At 48.8% G+C, this 19,290-nt stretch overlaps 2 protein-coding genes across 2 annotated transcripts; both read right to left on the bottom strand.

The window, feature by feature from the left end:
* Positions 1-5,057: 5,057 nt before the first annotated feature.
* EDB82DRAFT_526726 (uncharacterized protein) lies at positions 5,058-7,522 on the bottom strand (the record flags this gene model as incomplete). Its single annotated transcript, XM_025727195.1, has 4 exons — positions 5,058-6,284; positions 6,337-6,767; positions 6,923-7,125; positions 7,185-7,522. The coding sequence occupies 4 exons, from the start codon at positions 7,520-7,522 to the stop codon at positions 5,058-5,060; spliced, it is 2,199 nt and encodes a 732-aa protein (XP_025581687.1).
* Positions 7,523-14,384: 6,862 nt separating this feature from the next.
* EDB82DRAFT_232305 (uncharacterized protein) lies at positions 14,385-19,279 on the bottom strand. The gene has a single exon (XM_025727193.2). It carries the CDS (start codon positions 19,055-19,057, stop codon positions 14,516-14,518), a length of 4,542 nt encoding a protein of 1,513 aa, XP_025581685.2. The 5' UTR covers positions 19,058-19,279; the 3' UTR covers positions 14,385-14,515.
* Between the last annotated feature and the right edge of the window lie 11 nt (positions 19,280-19,290).

The raw sequence follows: 19,290 nt of genomic DNA, 5'->3' as shown, positions 1-19,290 counted from the left end.
AAGCTTAGCTCCAATCGACCTTCAGAGTACGGGGTAATGATAAGGCGACGCTGACGCCATTGGGCATATTCAGTCGTTGATCTTCTGAAGCAATGCAAAGCAATCACATGTTCTTGACCAAGTACTACGTTATCTACTTGCTAGCAAAACAAGCAATTGACTAGCACAAGGTCCAAGCACTATCAGATGTAAACGAATATCTTGTCCAAGTCGAAGGAATTCCCGTAACGAATTGTATGTGTGTTCGTCCAAGACGGTGAGACAAGATGTAGTGAAAAAAGAATAAAAGAAAAAAAGAAAAAAGTTCCCCAAACATTACCCCGACTTTGACTTGGAGTGAGAGGTACCCACATTGTCCCTCATCTTTCATGACTGCTGTAAACCACCGCATACATCTCCTTGCTCCACTATCAGTATTTGATGAAACTGGAGATTCAGTACTGCAGCCAATAGCTTCATGTTAAGCCAACTCAACAGTAATCCCCCTTGAGGTGACGACGCCCGAAAGTGAAGGAAGATGCCGTCCCCAGCTCCCGTTGTAACTGCCCGATTTGTCCTTTCCGACCCTGTCCTGTTCCTGTCCCCCACAATTTGTCAGTAAAAGTGTGGAGAAGCCAATCATCGATGGTAGCCATCCTACCTCGCCTACCCCATCGAGTCAGCCGCCTAGAGAGCTTGGAGGGAAGGGGGGCGTGTCTTTGAAACTGGAAAGGTTCACTTTAGGTTGGCGCATTCAAATCACGAGGCCGTTGAAACTCACAAATGCGGCCTGTAAAAGAATGGTAGCAAAGAAGAAGAAGAAGAAGAAGAAGAATGTATTAGCGAGCCGCCCTTTCCTTCTCGTCATAGATCTCACAGTAAGGCCAGTCACAGTGCTGATGTTTGACAACCCTGGGAGACAGGAGGACCTGATCTCAGCAAAGGAAGGTACCCCAGAGTTACTAGGATCCTCATGGTTCACGAGCAGGAAAGTGCGGTCTTTCTCATATCCACTTCTACTCCGTAGTCTCAAGATCCCCTCACCGTCCTATCATGAAGTTTATCAAAGCGTCTCCTTCGACAGACCCACCCTCTTCTAATGTATTTATATTCCCTACGTTGATCTTTAAAGATCTTCGTTGAGCTGCTCGAGCGTTTCGAATCATCGTCGAGTCAAAGACGATGACGTTCATGTCAAACATGCAGCCTCAAACGGTTCTTGTCCCTTTGGTCCGGCGCAGCCCTCTTCAACAGGGATGAATCCGGGCGTGCATTGATCCAATCAGGCAACATCAACAGCTTTTACGTCATGCAATTTGACCAATAGAGGAGATTAGTCGGCTATGCTCGGCTATCCTATCCAAACCAGAAGCCAAGACGACCTGATCAACGAATCATAACACAGTGAAATCTCTGCTCAAACTCCAATTCCACTTACAACACTCAATTCAGTGGAATTATCTGGGGGGTGACGGAAGATCAACACCGCTGTTAATATTCGCTGTGATGCACGAGTTGGTGGGACGCCTGCAGTCTGCAAAACTTATTTTCGAAACGGTGTATGCAGATACAGCATCATGGCCTAATACCAAGAACAATGGAAAACCAAAGAAGTGTTCCCAGGTGTCTTGTCATGGCTAGTCATATCATGTTGATGAGAGAAGTCGATCGAATACAACTTGGCTCCATGAACATGCTTAATCGCCATCACAAGTTCGTACGTGCCGTGCTTGCATGTGCATATCGACACACAGCTGCAAAAAGTACTGTACCTGCAATTCGAGCTGATGCGAGACAGCAGATTTATTCTCACTCCACTTGCCTTGGTCTGGTCTACCCTCACACTCCCATCGCTCAAAACGCTTGGTATCTTGACCTTCACCGTGTTTCTCAAGGTCATGCGGGTTGTAAAAGGTCAGTGGGGACGGGGTATTAATTGCGCTGATACACCAAGTCCGTGACCGCCTAAATCCAAGGTGAAGGACCAATTTGGCTTGAGAAACGAGCTAACAAAGGTGAGACGGAAAGACGTCAGGGATGTGATGCGGTGGGATGCCCACAACATCGCGATGCAAATCAACCACCGAAGGTCTTAAAGCTCCAGCGGAGCGTAATCCGCAGTGGGACCCATTCCGGCCCCGGTACCTCCGGTCGGATCCTGTCCTGAGATCACCTCCCCCCATCGGTCACATACCGAGCCGTACACCTGCGGATGAAAAGAAGGGGGGCGGTAAATAATATCCGACCAATCTTTACCCTTACACTACAGCCCTTCAACACATTATCTGTCCTCCTTCATTGGGTGCAAAGAGGGCTTGAGCTTGAGCTTTTGTAACGCATGCTCAGTCTCGTGCTGTTTAAAAAAGCCATCGTGATGCCGATGCAGATGCAGATGCAGCTACAGCTGCATCTGCAGCAGGGCTAAAGCCACGACCGGCAGAGAATTGAACTTTTAACCGGCTTTTGGCGGGTTGTCTTTTCAGTTCTTTCTGACAATGCCGGTCGTATTTTGCTAGCGTTTACTCCTGAGTTAGAGATGATGTGCGATCTCCCGTCTTGGGACATTCTTTCGCGAACTATTTTTAAAAAGACATCCTTTTGGTGACACTGGCCAAAACTTCGACATGGAAATCATACTGCAGATGCACAAATTCAGTGTTTACAATGAATTACGTATATAGCTGTGGTTTTGGCATAAACAAATATGAGCTGACGAGACTTCTCCTATTATCCATTGCATTTCGAGACAATGTCACATCCCTCGCTATTTTCTCGGACATTCGCTCAACGCCCCATCTGTACATACATACATGTACGTCTCGTCCGCAGTCGATAATTGATACATCAGCAACCACGTCAGTGTCATGTTGAAATTTTCAACAAACTCCCTGCCCGTTACACTACTGAAGATCTCCAAGTGGTTCATGCGTTGAACCGGTCTAGGAACAGGCTTTGGTCGAAGTTGGAAGTTGGCATCATGCTATTCAACAGTCCCATTGTATTGTGTCCAGATACTCCATACACGTAAAAGATTAGTGAAGCGAGAGTCTATTGAATCCAGTCAACGCTCCATAGCACAGTCAAGTTTCCGTCGACCCGCCTAATATCGTCTTGGAATTCGTGTTGCCAGCTGTACAAGACTTGTGTCTATGTATGGATGTTTCCTTCTGTTGCGTTTGGGTGTCTATCGGTAGACGACCTATAAGACTCGACATAAACGACATGAAAGCATGGTACGGATCTCCATCGAGATTCTCGCCGTCATCTTCTATACAACAAAAACACATTAAATGTCCTATTTTGCCAGAACCAACTCTCAAGTTTCCCGTATCTTCCGGTATCAACGAAAGGCCAAAAATTGGGTCCTGGGGTCCACCTTGCAGTAGCGATTCCATATCACGGTCCTCACCCAAGAAGTACAAACCCCCAATGTCGCTGAAGAAAGAACACAAAGAAACCTTGCACAAGCATGGAAAAAATCAGTTATCCAATAAAACGCACTCTAGTTCCTTTCTCCTGACCTAAATGTCTTATGCCACACGCCCTCGCCCTGCATTTTTGTGCTTCAAGTAGCCCAACAGAAAATGGCAGGTAATCAAATAAACCACCCTTGCTCGGCTTTTGGCTTCCACCAAAACGCCAATCCCGAATCTTCGAGGCGAGCTAACCCTCGGCTACCGACGTCCTGAAGCGGCTATCTTGATTCTCTCCCATCTTACGACCCCCGACTTTGACAAAACAAAATACCACCTGCCCCCAACATCCCGGGACCTTCTTAATCCAGTTCTTTACTGCGATCGTGATCTTGTCATATTTTGTTGAATCTTTTTTCTTCTTTTCTTTTTCTTTTGTGCTGTTGTACTCGGCTGTGACCTCAACTCTTATCCACATGCCTCCATGCCTTAGTTTGGACTCCGAACAGCTTCAAGCACTTTTGCTCTCGGACATTGATGTGCGGAGGGGGGTCAATTGCCTTTTTCATTTATTCAACAACTGCTACCTCAGGGACAAAAGCAGACTCAAATCTCTGGACTTTACAACTCTTCAACTTACCGCTCATAGTAGCTTACTATATTCTGGCATCTATCATTGAATCTACAACAAGAAACTAGCTTAACACTACACAAGCAGCATGTTTAGCTATCTGCAATCAGCTTCCTATCCCATTCCTTATTCGTTTTGGTGCTGCAGACGGATACTGCACCATACCATGAAGCTTAGAGGAAGATCGACTCGAGTTTGAGTTGCTCACACTCATTCGACAAGTCAAGGGACAAGGTCACTTGGCAAAGATCGCATCCCGGAAAGCACAAACACCATTACACCGTATTTACGACACTTCAAGAAACGCCGTCATAGGTTAACAGACTGCCTCATCAACCCTTGAGACTGATTAGGGCAACTTGTCGGATCATCATTCAGCTGTCGGCACCTGTTTCTTTGGAAAGACCATCTACGGATTCTTAAGCCGTCACAGCAACACATTGAACTTCCAACTACCCTACGCTTCGGTTGGACACAAAGCAATAACCGTGGTTCATACGACAGAGATCCTCTCGACAGTGTTTGCAAGCACTCATGACCACTACAATGTGTACGGTATCGAGATGTCTATCATTGACAGCCCACTCCGAATGCGACAACCACCAGTGATAGATATACCGACCATGAAGTCATGGTTTTACAATCACATCAAAAAAAGGCAGTTCATGGCAAGGTTCTTGTCATTGTCATAACTGTTCCAATATCCCATTCACTGGTATATACATTCTTCCGTCTCTTCTTTTGACTCCTCTCTATACCCAGCCTATATAGCCCCAGATGAAAACAAAAATTAAATAGCCGTTAACGCGTCAAACAGATTATCAAAGACAAAAAGCCTATTAAAAAAAAAAAGGCTCGCTCAAGAGAGTACCGATGGCCACCGAACTTGATGTGTGGCATGAAGTCACTAAGTACGCAATCATCCGCAAGTGCGATCTCAACGACGAGCACTTCATGGTCGAGATACACACTTCACCATTTTCAAACCCTCAAAGCAATGCTTTTTTGCATATCATACACAAGTGTGCACATGATTACAACTTGGCATCAGCAAAGCAGAGAGGGTTGTAGATGTGCTGCTTGATGAAAGAGGTAAGGGCGACATCACCCCACTCCTCCCACTCAGCCCACTGAGCCTCGGGAAGCTCAGAGACACCGCCACGTCGAGCAGCCTTCATGACCTCACGGGCAACGATAACGCTGGCGTCACGGACACGCTCAATGCGGGGGTAGATGAGACCCTTGTGGACCTCATCGGCATTTAGGGAACCAGCCAGAGCGGCGGCAGAGGTGTAAACCATCTCGTCAGTGACACGAGAGGCCTTGGCCAGGATAGCACCGAGACCCAGACCAGGGAAGATGTAGACGTTGTTACCCTGGTTAGGGTGGTAGACGGTGTGGTGAGTCTCGTCGCCAAACTTGGCCTTGACGGGGTTGAAGGGAGAACCAGAGGCGAAGAGGACGGTACCCTCAGTCCACTCGATAGCCTGCTCGAATGTGCACTCAGCCTTAGTGAGAGGGTTGCTGAGAGGGAAGAGGATGGGACGGCGCTCAAGACCACCCTCCTGGACAGAGCTCTTCAGAGCACGGACCACGGTCTCAGTGAAGACACCGAAAGTGGCAGTAAGACCAACCAGAGCGCTAGGCTTAACATACTCGATAACCTCCTCGAGAGTGCGGAACTGCTGACCATTGTTGTCAGTTCGGGCGAAGTACTTCTTGTGCTCAGCAAGACGGTCACCACGGTCCTTGGTGACGAGACCCTTGGTGTCGACGAGCCAGAACTTCTCACGAGCAGCAGCCTCGCTCAGACCACGACGAGTGTAGTACTCAACAAGCTGCTTAGCAACACCGACACCAGCAGATCCGGCACCCATGAAGACAAGACGCTGCTCCTCAAGGGGAACATTGGACTGCTCAACAGCGCCAATGTATCCACCAAGGACGACGGCACCAGTTCCCTGGATGTCATCGTTGAAGCATCGGTATTGGTCACGGTAACGGTCCAGGTAGCCAAAGGCCTTCTCACTGTCAAAGTCCTCGAACTGAACAACCATGTTGGGGAAGACCTCGCGGGCAGCCTCCATGAATTCGTCCATGAAAGCCTGCTGCTCGGGGTACGAGGGGCGCTTTTGTCGCAGACCCAGGTAGAAGGGGTCCTGGAGGTTCTCCTCGTTGTTGGTACCGCAGTCAAGGACAATGGGGAGGGTCTTGGAGGGGTGGATACCGGCAGCGCCAGTGTAAAGAGCGAGCTTTCCGATCTGAAGAAACTGGTTAGTGGAGGACTGGCAGGTGAGTTTGCGGGCAACTTACAGAGATACCGACACCGTTGATGCCGAGATCACCGAGACCGAGGATACGAGAACCATCAGTGACGACGCAGATCTCGGGATCCTGGCATGGCCAGTTTCGGAGCATGGCGCGAATGGACTTTCGCTGCTTGATGGAGATGTACAGAGCCTCGGGGCGAGTGTAGATGCTCGAGTATTGCAGGCAGACATCACCAATTGTGGGGGTGTAAACGAGGGGCATGAGCTCTCGGACGTTGTCGATGAGGAGACGGTAGAAGAGGTCGGTGTTCTGGTCCTTGAGGGTGGACAGGTAAAGGTACTTGTCGATGGGGGTCTGACGGGTCTGGATCATCTTCATGGCTCGGGCGCACTGAGTGTCGAAGCTCTCGATGGTGTGGGGGATGAGGCCAGTGAGGTTCTTGTTGGCACGCTGCTCGGGTGTGAAAGCGAGGCCTGAAGAGATGGAACGTCAGCAAGTGCATCAAGGAGTGCATAGTAATGGTATGGGGTCGCAACGCCCTCATGACAACAGGTCATGGTAGGGCATTGTTCCCATGATAGCAACAACAAGTGTTGTTGCAGAGACGGGGTTGAGTTGATTGACTTACCCTTGTTCCAGAGAGGCTCTCGGACAATCTGGTAGCCAGCGGCGTTGTTCTCGTCGACATACTCGGGACTGCGCTCCTGCTTGACCTCTTGGTAGTGGTCTTGGACGTAGCCACGATGTTGATCAAGGGCGGCCATCTTGATTTGTTGTTCAATCTTGGTAAGGTCGACGGAGGACATTGGATTGGAGTCTGTAAGTCTTGGGCTGGAGGGGCACGAAGGTTAGTTATAGTTGAGGGAGGGGACAGGAGGGGGGGTACACACGAAGAGGTTGTTGATGAGCGAGAACGAGGTGTGGCAATTTCAGAGCTGGCGGTACTTTGATGGGACGACGACGCCATGGACGTGGAGAAAGAAAGATGGGGTGATGTGAAAGGGAAGAAGGATGAATGGAAAGACTTTGGGATCGAGGGTCGAGGGCGGCGATTATTAGTAGTCGCCGCGAGAGCAGTGGCAGCGGCTGGGGTCAAAGTAGACGATGTCCTGGTCGCGGAGCGTAAGGGGCCACTAGCGAGGAAAAGTCGGTTTAAGACGTTTTGGGCGGAACCGGGACCCGAAGGCGAGGCCACCGTCATGTTCGAGAGCGTTTGGCTCAGGCCCATGTTTGGTAATGAGTGAGGGAGTCTCGAAGAGTTACCGGAGTATGGGGGAGGGAGAACAGGGATAAGCTCCGGGACGGGGGTGAATGTTGTTGGGTGTAGGGCAGACAAGTAGAGAGAAACAGGGCAGGGTAAGAATGCTTGTTCTGAATTAAGGAATTCTTGTGAAAGCAAATTGCTGCGGCCGACGCTTATCTTGGTAAGGTGATGTGAGATGTTTAGAGTAGAGCAGAGCAGACAGAGGCTTGTGAGTGCGTGTGACTATAATTGCTGCTTGTCGTGACTTTGCAGCAAAGTGATTATCGACTGCAACGGGACAGTCAATTCGTTGCGAAACCAAAAAGAGTTGGAGGTTGAGGAGAATCCAAAACCCAAAACCAAAATCAAGACGACCAAGACGGAGCAAGACGGACGGCAACGCGGGCAAAAAGCGGTTTCACTGTGATTTTTTTCTCCAGAAATACGCCCTTGTCACCTTTTTTTTCCCTGAGAGTGGACTGTTAAGTTAGCACGTAATTCGGTAAGTTACTCTCTACTAGGGCGCCAACGAAAAGTCTACGGCGCGACCGAGTAACGGTAGCAGATCCTTGCAACTTTTGACTCGGCGAGGGGACGGGGTAACGTTTGGAATACGGGAAATGTGATTGATGAGAAGGAAAGAATAAGGGTGTAAGTATGGATAGAACTTGCTATGTTATGCTATGAGTGTATGATGAGTGTTCTCATTATCATTATCGTCCTCACTCTCTTTGCTTCTCCTCAGTATCTCATATCGTGTTGAACAAACTGAAGCAAAGTATTGAGGTCAACGGATTCCATTGACACCTGCACTTGCATTTGCCAGAATGGATGGGGAAACCGCATGGGGGAATTTTCTTCTTGGGCATTGGGGCTGAAAGGTGAGTAGAGGGTGGGCCTAAACGTGTGGAACCTGACTAGCTTAGAGCTGGAGCTGGGCAGGGATCTCGCGTGGAACGTAGGAAGGAAGGAAGGGGAGAAGAATATTCATGTATCGGGTCGGGGGAGCAGGGGTGTAAAGTTGTTGAATTTGACGTTCAAAATCTGTGACAGAAGTATGACCGGTACGTACCTTGTTCTTGCTTTGACGGGACGGAGATCAAACGGGACACCAGACCAGACCAGACCAGACCCTGGCTGCGGAAGGGAAGCTGCGGATTGGGCTTCTGTCTTCTTTCCTCAAGAGGCAGGACTCTAAAACTCGCCAAATACCGGGAGGAGCTTGGCAGCTGTTTCGGTATTAGAAAAGAGTTCCGGATATGTCTGACCTGAATGGATTATTCAATCCTTGTTCTCCTTCTTTTTCTTACCTTGATATGAGTCACTTGAATATCTATCAATTGACAGAACTGTTCGTCTCTGCAGATTCTCGTGTGGAGAGCCTTTATGCGCGAACTGATAAATGGGGCAGACAAATATACTCTGCTTCTTCACGATGTCCTGTTGAAAATTGATCAGCGATATGACCACTTTGCATCGTTTGGTTAAGAGAAATGGCCAATGCAATGTCACAACTCGGCGAATTGATTCAGTAAGCTAATTGCCCGTGTATCAGGTTGTAGCATAGCATAAGCTGGCTTATCTTACCGCGGTGAGGCTCAATCAGTGATATCGGTGTAAATGCGTGTAAATGGCTTGACGATGACCTGAATCGGGTGATGGTGGGGGTCACGTCACACGTTGTCGAGTGTCAAATAGCGATGGGGGGCGAAATGTCCAAGATTGATGATGAAGTTGCTGGTAGAAGCCAACTGCTGCTTCGACAGGACCGGTAGTCGAGGTGAAATGAGGTGATGTGAGGTCAAATCAGGCAAGTTGGTTGTAGCATTCATCCGCAACTGCTCTTTAAACTGATCTATATGCAGCCCTAAACGAATTGAATCGAGTCACTCTATCTATTACACTACAAACCAATGCCTATCATCGGACGCATCTGTGTATAGAATATCCATTACCGCCGGTATTGATGCCGACGACTGCCGTCCACAGTCACAAAAGACTGAGAAAACAACGTCGAAGCAAACTCACGAGGTCGGAAAACAGAGGTACAGTAAGAGAGACATGGCGCCGACTACGAGGGCTAGTCCAAAGTGGATCATGATCGTGGCCCTTGTTCGGTCAAGCTCAAGCAATCAATAATAATCCCTGGTCTGGCTGGAGAGAACACGCAATCGCAATGAAAGAGTAATGCCAGACATGATTGACGAGATGAGATTCAACGGGGGAGGATCCCTTAAGACCGGCCTGGAAAAACATGAGACTGGAAAAAGGATCGATGCCGACTGGACAGGGAATCCTTAGTGGATAAACGGATGAAAGTCGATCAAGCTTTCAGGAGATTAAAGAGGTCAAAGCAAAGTATCCCAGCATTTATCCGTGGACTTTCTGTCTCGTCTTGTCTTACAATCCAGTCAGTTGCGACCCGATATTGATGTTGGGTTGAATTGGGTTGTGCTCTTCGGAACAAGGTCTCGGTTCGCAATCATCAAACGGCCCCGGTGAGTGATCCACCAGACACCCGATACTATCCACTTTGGAGGCCCCTCTCGACGAGCTCCTCCGGTTGAGGTTGAGCCCGGCTTACGGGGCACGAACAGGCGCTACCCTTTATTAGTGAAGTTGTAATTGGATATTCTTTGTCAATGTAAACGGGGTCGTTGAAACTGACTTTTCATCTTTTTTCATGTGAGAAATCCAAGTTGCCCATGGCATGACTACTAAAAACCCCGTATGGTAACTATCCACAGTTGGTTTGTTAAGAAAAGACCCTTACGCGTCTTCTAAGCAAACAGACAAGGTTGGATCTTACTACGCCACAGGAATCGAATTGTTGCTATTCACTGCATGCTTTGTCCCTTCTTCAATATCCGCAATTGAAATACCTGATCAACTCCGGTGACGGAGCTTGACGAACTACATGAGAATAAGAATCGCATCAGCGCTTAAACTACCTCCAAAGTGGACGCCCATTATACCCAGTCAAGTTAGATGCATTAGATGCTATTCGTTTTGTTTTCGTTCCTTGTACACTAAAATCTGCGGAGTCTCGTGGGGCCAGGTACCATCTGCAGCTCGGCAAATATCACAACTAACAATGGAAACAAAATTCCACGATAGTTGTATATATCAGAATCTCATGATTCTTGAATATATTGCTTGCTTGTTATTTGATAGTAAACAAGCAAAGCATCGATAAGAAAGAAAATCGTATCATTCGCCAACGGCCCGACCCTTTAAGGCCGAAAAAGGGGTCAATCATATATATCATGCAACAAGCGAGTGAAGCCCCAGTGATTCGGGGTGATGTTGTCTCTTCCTTGCTAGGTCCGGGGTTTTTACAAAGAGCTTCGATAGACGCTGTCCACTGTGACCTAGGTGGCCTGTGTAAGTTTCGTATCATGAATGGGACAAACAGCATTGGGCTCATCGGCGGTTTAACATGACATTGGAAAAAAGCAAATGGTTGGACGGAAATTAGTTGGAGAGACTCCACTTTGGCTGCCGTTATATTTGCTTTTGATGAGATTGGATCGATTTTCCATCATGTTGCGTCTCACCCATGGCGTTGATACGGTGAGCTGCATTATCGTCTTTGCGCTTGGGCTGGTCGTACCCAAGATACGGTCAGGAAGACTGCAGCCGCCACGGTGAGAAACATGACCAAAAATATCTACAGAGGTCACTCACAGCATTAAGTTCTGTTTGCTTATATGAATTTTGTTATCATGGTATACACCGACTCTTAGGGAAATGAAATGAGTGTCAGACGGTGTGTACTTATTGAATGAGTGAGGTACCACCGTTTTCCCCCAACATTGATACAGTTTGTTTTACCAGGTCAAGTGTAAGACAGACAAGACAATGCAAGGTGCTATTACGTATCAGGTACATATTCTGCAACCTTGACGCTTTATTGGCATCAGTCACTTTTGGTGATAGTGTGTCTCTAATTGGGCAATAAGTCATGCGTATCCGTATCTCTCTGTCGCTGTCTCTCACACACACACATCCTTTCCAATTATTGATTCCTTTCATATGACACTTAGTTCGGACGAGGATCAATCACATCAACAAAAAAAAACATCGGGTTTCATTGTGATGTTCCCCCAGGCCATGCAGCGTAGTAGGTACTTTTGAGCTCACTCCACCTCCCTGGGTCAGACGAAAACAAAACCTCTGACTTGCAATTCCAATTCAATAATTCGACATGTATCAGAAAGAGAGTAAGTGAAAAACGCCATTCCGACATTGCCCGAGTGGAGGCCCCTACTAGCCCATGGAAGATGGCCCCTACTCCCGCGGGTCGCTCTTGCATCGCTCAACACCCCTGGCCTCAAGCCGGCTTCCCGAATGGTGTGGTCCACTGAGCTCTCCCCAGGCTGCAGGAAGGAGCTCATGGAACTAGGTACATGCATTTATCAGAGTTTCAATGGGGTACCTATTGAATAAGAGGGAACCCAGCGGGGAGGCAAGAACTAGCAGGGGTGCAAGGCAGGCAAGGCCCCATGGGTCAGGCTCGGGTACGCCTAACCTCTAGAGGTTCAAGGTCTCTGGCGTCTCACCACGGAATCTCCAGGAAGGTGAACTCCACTTGGATTGGTTTGATTTTTCTTTTCTTCATCTTCCTTCACCTGGGTTCCCCCCCTCGTCCCTTGGCTCATTCAAGGGGTTCTTTCTGTGAATGCATGCATTGGTAATCACTCAGTTTTTTTCTTACTTCTTTTTTGGGCAGGCAAATGGTCTCTGTAGCATGGAGAACATCAATGCCCTCTTTCACCGTAACTTGAGTCATTCAAACAAGAAAATAAAAACAAATAAAAAAGTCAATTTTCTTCCAGTCCCTACCTTAAATCATCTAATGTAGCCCGCCTATTGGATGTCATGCCGTCACCCCGCATTTTGTCCATCAGTCGGGACGACCTTGTTGACTTGGCCCTGTCTAGATCGGGTGCGACAGTGCCAATGCCAAAGTAAAACGTCAACAAAAATTTATGTTACTGAACTGAAACTCAATCACCTCCTCGGCTCAACGATACGTTGACAATACTCTCACATGCCATCATGAACTCAAGTCATCCGGACGAGTTTCGGTTTTCGCGTGATACCGTAATGTTCTGCTGATCTCGGAATATACAGTCGCCTATGTTACCCTGTAGAGTTTGGTACTTACACGTATGGGCACCCTCCTGATATTGAATTCAATGCGGAGAACTCTCCGCAACACCGAAAACCATCTTGTTGCTCTGGCAAGGGCGTTCTTTCAGGGTATATGTCGGTATCGCGGTGTGTGCACCGTTAGTTGGCAGATGACGAGGTGGTCTGCCACAACTTCAAAAACTACGAGGAAAGGCTAGTTTAACCGAAGACACAATCAGGTCATTTCCTAGTAGCCTATGACTTGCTTTAAGATGCTATTGGTAGTACACACTCTCTGCTCAACAAACGTGTTCAGTATAAGCCATGACAACCCGAGATATCAACGAGATCAGCAAGTGGCTGGGTCTGAGCCTGGAGTCAACGCGGCTTAGGAACCCGATAGATAATCTTTCTGTTGGGAATTCCAACCCCTGCTGACCTTGAATCGATGATGCGATCTAACCAAGAGCCGCATAACAAGAGATATGATCATGTGTCTTTAGTTGCTTGTACGGCTTGCCTCGGTCCATCATGGTTGCCATCTCATTGAACAATATTTACCTATGTCGTGACAATATTCGGTCCTCGCATAATGACTACCATGTAAGTCACGTAGATATCACATATGGCTGCAGCATAGTCTGATATATAACTGGACTGGGGTAGCTTCAGCCATTCACCACACAAACCTCAAGCTCCTCGACATTGACATAGACGACCTCTACAGCTCGCCATGTTCCGCTCCTCCGGCCTTCTTGAAGTACACTCCCCGAGCTCTTGAAGAACGAGCTAGCTACCCCGCCTCACGTGTATTTGGCTTTCAGGAACATACTTGTAGGGAATTATTTCCATAATCAGTAATTGACGTAAAAAAACATGCATCCCCACAACCATCAATCCTCTCAGAGGAGACATCTTTAAACATACAACCAAAAATCTACAATTAATCCCAGAATACACCCCCCTAGAGGCCAGTGTTTCACTCAAAACCCCAGATAATACAAAAGAGGCGTATGTTTTTAAATACATATCTACTTTTAGGTAACTCAAGGTAGCTTATGGCTACTACCCCATGTCCACCACGGACAGGTACCGAGGGTGCGGCTCCGTACTAGCCATGTCGACTCCATCCATATTCCTTACCTACCACACCACCACTTACTATTACCTACTCTATTGTGACACCCAAATTCTTCAATATCTGGGGAAATTCCCCTGGACTCCCTCCTGGCCTTGCCGTTCGTCCTAGCTCTTATCCACATGTCTGAAGATCAGTCCCTCCGCTCCCCCATATTCAGATTCGGCACTCGTGCCAAACCTTGTCCCTGGCGCCACGTTATGGCTCTTAAACCTTGCGATATGCCGTCTGACTTGCAATTACACAGGCTTTCCATATTCGCAGCCACATGTGTACAACTGGCAAAAGCCTCTAAAGCTGTCAAAGGAGTCATAACCTGCCGATGCCGGTCATCAGTCATTACCTTCACCGAGCTTCAGCTGCTTGCACGTGGTCCAACATCCTCGGTAACACAAGTTGTACTCGATCGTGCAGCATTTCATTTCATCGTGTGTTGTCAATAGAATAACACGATGCTTTTGATATTTCACATAGTAATTGAAGGAATACCTATGGTGGAACTGCAGCCATCAAATAAATGAATGCTGCTGCGTTTCAGCGTAATTCCCATGTGCCAATGCTCGTCGACTTCTTTTACTCCCAAACACCAGATATTACAAACATCTTCAATAGAGCTGTGGATTAAACGAATGCATTTGTGCCCTTCCTCTATCCCTGTCCTGTTCTCCCGCTCATGACGCTTTCCCCCCCCCTTGTAAGCCCACTCATTTGGCGTTTTCCTTACCCTCGGTCACCTTCCGGATCTTGTTCATAGCGTTGTCATCCTGGAGGCTCCACCATTGCCGTAGTCCCTTGGCATGTTCGATCTCTTCTGTGGTAATTTCCACCGGTAGACCCTTGACTTGACTGAGAACTTGCTCATCGTTCGGCTTGGACACGGCCCATGACGATAAATCTTCTGACCGGAGGCCGAAGTTACGGCCCGTCATTGCCACCACCTTGACCCGTCGGAGGAGGATGATGTCCCCACTCTCAACCTCCGGCAGCGAGGTTAGGTAGGTCCCGAATATATTGGCTACGCGGACTTGATTCGGTGCCGTAGACGGATCGGTCAAGGTCAAGGTGAGCATGAAACGTCGGAGACGACCATGTTTTTGTGGTTGTGGTTGCGGTGGTGTCTGTGTTACCACTGCAAGGACATCCGTTATCTTGTCGATATTCCCTCTGAGGCTCTTGAGCGGCAGGAAGTCGGGCAAATCTGTCCTCAAGTTTTTAACTAGTCGTAGTTTCAGAGACTTGACGTCCTCTTCGCCATCCTCAGGCACAGTCGCGAAGGACCCTGCGATTGATGGGGATATTAGTGAAGCAAATGATGCATCGGGTGAATCTTGTAGCCGTAAACTTCGTGATACCGAACGAGTTTCGCGCCTAGGTGTCTCGTGCTTCAGATCTGGTGTCTTGTGACGTCTTGTTTGCCGGGCTGGAGGGCTTGACCCCTTCACGAGCAATATGCTCGGATCATCATGGTCAGTCATGGATCCTAGCACTCGCTGGGCTCCGGATGGACTGTTGTCCAGACTGGTAATGCTTTCATCATCTGCTGCTTTTCTTTTACGCTTGTTCTTCGTCTCTGACTGTCTGAAGCCACCCGCTAACTGAATGCTGGGATCATCGTGGGTCTTGTTGCGGGTCTTGTTGCGAGTCTTGCTGCGAGTCTTGCTGCTTGGCCCGGTTGGGACTGGGCTACTGTGCTTGCTACCACTGTCTGCGGGCCCTGTCGCAGGCGCAGCTGCTATCAGCGCCATACTGGGGTCCTCTTGATCGCTGTCGTCGGACGCTCTGTTTGGCTTAGAGCCTCGGGGTCGTAAGGATTTGGCAACAGCAGCCACAGGCGCTGGCTCAGATTGTGAAGCAGGTCTTTCATGTGTCTCATCGGCCTGCTCAGTCCGAGTAAATGTGTTAGTTTGTGAGGCAGCAGGAGGAAATGCGACAGACTCCATCGGTAGATGGGCATCTTGTTTCACTGGAGAATGCTGCAGTATCTCAGCCATTATTTGATCCTCTGGGTTTGCATCCTCTTCGTCGGTCTGGCCATCGTATGTGACAGTTTGCAGTATGTCAGACATGTCAACCTCTATCACCTGGGTTTCGCCTGGAGTGGGAAGATGCTGGTCGTGGTCATGGACTGCGACATTGATGGTGTCTTGCAGGGTTTGCACTTGAGAGATTTGAGTTGGTGGAGGTGAAATCCGCCCGTCCTTTATAGGGTGTTCTTCTGCATCTTCTACCACGACCGTGTTGATAGCTGATTTCCCAGTAGCATTTTCGGAGGGCTCGTCCTGCATCATGGCGTCGTGGAATTCTTGTGTTTCGTCAACTTCTGCATCACCCTCGCTAGATAGACCTCCAGTTGAGTTAATGTTCGATGGCGCTGCATTATCTTCCGAGGTCTCTTGTAGTTGTATGAGCGATTCTTCCTGGGCCGCTGTGGCCTGGACACTTGTTGAGGTCTCGTTTTGTGCATTCGTGATCGTGGTTTGCACCTCCTCGTTGACAGTAACACTGTTCTCAATGACCTCAACCTTTTCGGTTTCCATTCGCTCAACAGTGTCTTCTAGAGGTGCGTCAAGTGCTGCATCAACATCCATAGCCTCGGCGGTTTCCTCAGCCACGGTAGGCGCTGTTTCGTCAAGTGAATCTATTCTCGTAGTTTCTTTGATGGTAATGGCTGCATCCTCGGGTTTATCGGATACCACCGTGAGTGTAGGTGCGCCCATCTCCATATCATGTGATGCGGCAGAAGACTCTTGGTTTTCCGCAGACTTCTCAATATGCGATGAATCATCTCTGGTCTTGATTTCCTCAGATATCGTGGATGCCCCAGGATCTTCATTGCGGTCTGGACTCGAATCATTCCGAGCAGGAGGCATGGGAACTGATGATTTCTCTACTTGAGTCGTTTCTTCTTTAGTGACGTGTTTGGTTTCAGTATCCTCGTTCACCTCCTTTGTAGTCAGCGTTGATGGTTCTGCGGCTTCAGAGGGAGACTGGGCTTGTTCAGTCATCTCCTCGTCTGCCTCAAGATTTTCAGCTTCCTCCTTTCCCTCAGGCACTGGCGAGGGCGTCGTGTCTTGTGCATTCTTTGGGCTCGCTCCAACCTCATCTTCAGACTCTGAGTCAGACTCATGCTTCACCTCTTCTTCGAGATCTTCTTTAGGCTCTCCCTTGGGTTCTGGTTCTGGCACCAACTTGGGTGCCGGTTCATTTTCGTCTTCGGAATCCGACAGCAGATCGATAAAGACAGGCTCTCGGGGGATAGGTGCAGCACGAAGTCGAGTTTGTGCTTCTTCCTCTTCTTCCTCTTCTTCGTCATCAGTGTAGCCATCCTCATCTGAGTAGTATTCACCTTCTGCATCATCTTCAGACTCTTCGTAACTTTGTCCGTCACCCTCGAACCGTTCTTCGTACATTTCCTCTTCGTATTCTTCGGAGACGTCACCAGAATACTTTTCTTGGTTCGCAACGTCTTGATCAACATCCATATCATCTTCCTCAGGGTTCATAATTTGCGCTCCAGGATTGTCATCGTTCTCATCTCGTTCCTCTTCAGACGTTTCGATATCGTCGTCATCATCGTGCGTGCGCGAGTATTTTCTGAGATCGTAGTCGTCTCCAGGCTCATCACCGCCGTCACGGTAATATTCGGCTTCACTTGCTGGGTCCTCGAGAGTCGGTTCGGGCGATGCATCTGCCGTTACATTCATCTCAGTATTTTCCCTCGAAGGAGACACTTGGCGATCTTCGGTTGAACCCCTCAATTCTTGCCTTGAAGGTGATGAGCTCAGAATCTGCACCGGATTCTCAGTGTCGCTACTAGCGTTCGCAGAACGTGATCCAGGTAGTTCTTCAGCAGCCCAAGGGTTCTGAGAGGGCGCAGCAGTGGCGAAAGCCGAGTCTAGGGCTGATTCCGAAGAGAACGGATGTTGAGGAGCTGCGACGGGTTGCGACGCATGAGCAGCGAACCCCATCAGAGTGTCCACAGGATTAGAGGAGGTTGAATTAGCATCCAAGAGCGCGGCCGGGTAGTCTTCCACTCCCGTGACACGACTGGGCGAGTCTGGAACATCATCCTGCCCGGAGAAAAATGCTGGAGCTTGAGGGAAGAGCACGGTTTGTGGTGTGAAACTAAAAGTCATGTTTGTGTCCATGGGGTTTGGCTGTTGGCTGAAAGGGTTTTGATGTGATTCAGGAGGTATGCTATGCGGCGTTGTTGAGTCATCTCCAAAATTCAGGGACTGATCTATTGCTGGGTTATCTGCACCAAATGGCTTTGTTCGAGCAAACGGCGTTGGAGTCATCTGTGTAAAACCAAAACTTGGTCTTGATTCGGCCAGTACCTGGACACTGGCCATGGGCGTAAAGTCGACATCTGCGGTTTGGGAGCCTTGATCAACCATTGCTGGTCTGGATGGCGTGTCCATATGGGTGTCCTCAATGTCGTCATTTGGCTGCGGATTTCCATTCACTTGTGTCTCTTCTTCCTCTGACTCCTCAGGGACATCATCGGGCCCGGGACTGGGAGATTGACTGGTATATCTCCAAGCATTACCAGGCATACTGAATCGGGAGCGCTTCTTCGGCTTGGTCTTCTTGCTAATGTCCTCATCGAAGCCTCCTTCAAACAGAGACCCAAAGGATACACGTGCTCGTTTGAGAAAAGCGGGAGAAGCATACTCGAATTCACCAAGGGCCGATGCAGCGCTACGTTTCGCAGGCACTATGGACTCCGGAGATGGCGGGTCCGGTGTGGCAGGTCCCTCGGGTATTGTGTCGATGTCGATTGGGTCGGTACTCTCTGCCTGGCCATCTGCGGCAGTTTCTGGTTCCGCAGCCGGGGCATCGATATCGAGCAGAGTTTCTTGTTCCATATTGTATGGACGTATAGCAATGACCAGGCGATTCGTGAATTCTAGTTGCCATGCCAGAGTGCTTCCTGCAGTCTGTGTCTTTGTCTCATTCTTCTCCCACTGAACGCCTTTTAGGCTCACACGAATCTTATCTCCTGCGCCTAGCGATGCATCTGAGATGGCTTTTGCGGCTGCACCATGGAACTGTACACGCACTCGGAAGTCACCCTCGGCCAGGAGGAATGCGATAGATTTAGTTATGATACTAAAAGGCCATGCAACGGTTATCTCCCCGTGTACAACTCGGTTCTCTTGATCGGAGGCGTCTGGGTTGAGTCCAGAAATAGGGATAGACTCGCCCTTGTCGAGTAGGGAAGTCGGGGGTTGAGAGTCGTTCATGGTGGTGTTGTCGCAAGATTAGTCGCGTCGGCGGGGATTCGCGAAGAGTTGGAAACCTAGTAGGCTGATTTATCTGTACATGTGAGATCCCAAGCCTTCGTAATCTTATTCAGCCTTAGAAATTATTGCATCGCGTAGGTATACAGTCGGGGATGCTTTTGGCCGTGACTGAGTTGCTGGCCCGGCTTGCGTACTTTTCTTTGTTAGAAGCAAATGTTGAAATGACATGCATG

Source organism: Fusarium venenatum (genome assembly GCF_020744135.1).
Source record: "Fusarium venenatum strain MPI-CAGE-CH-0201 chromosome Unknown EDB82scaffold_3, whole genome shotgun sequence".
Taxonomy (NCBI): domain Eukaryota; kingdom Fungi; phylum Ascomycota; class Sordariomycetes; order Hypocreales; family Nectriaceae; genus Fusarium; species Fusarium venenatum.
The sequence above is the reverse complement of the archived record's forward strand: the minus strand, read 5'-3'. Positions and strand labels throughout refer to the sequence as shown.

Coding starts and splice junctions, on each gene's coding strand:
- EDB82DRAFT_232305 (XM_025727193.2), bottom strand. CDS start 19,057: ATGAACGACTCTCAACCCCCGACTTCCCTACTCGACAAGGGCGAGTCT.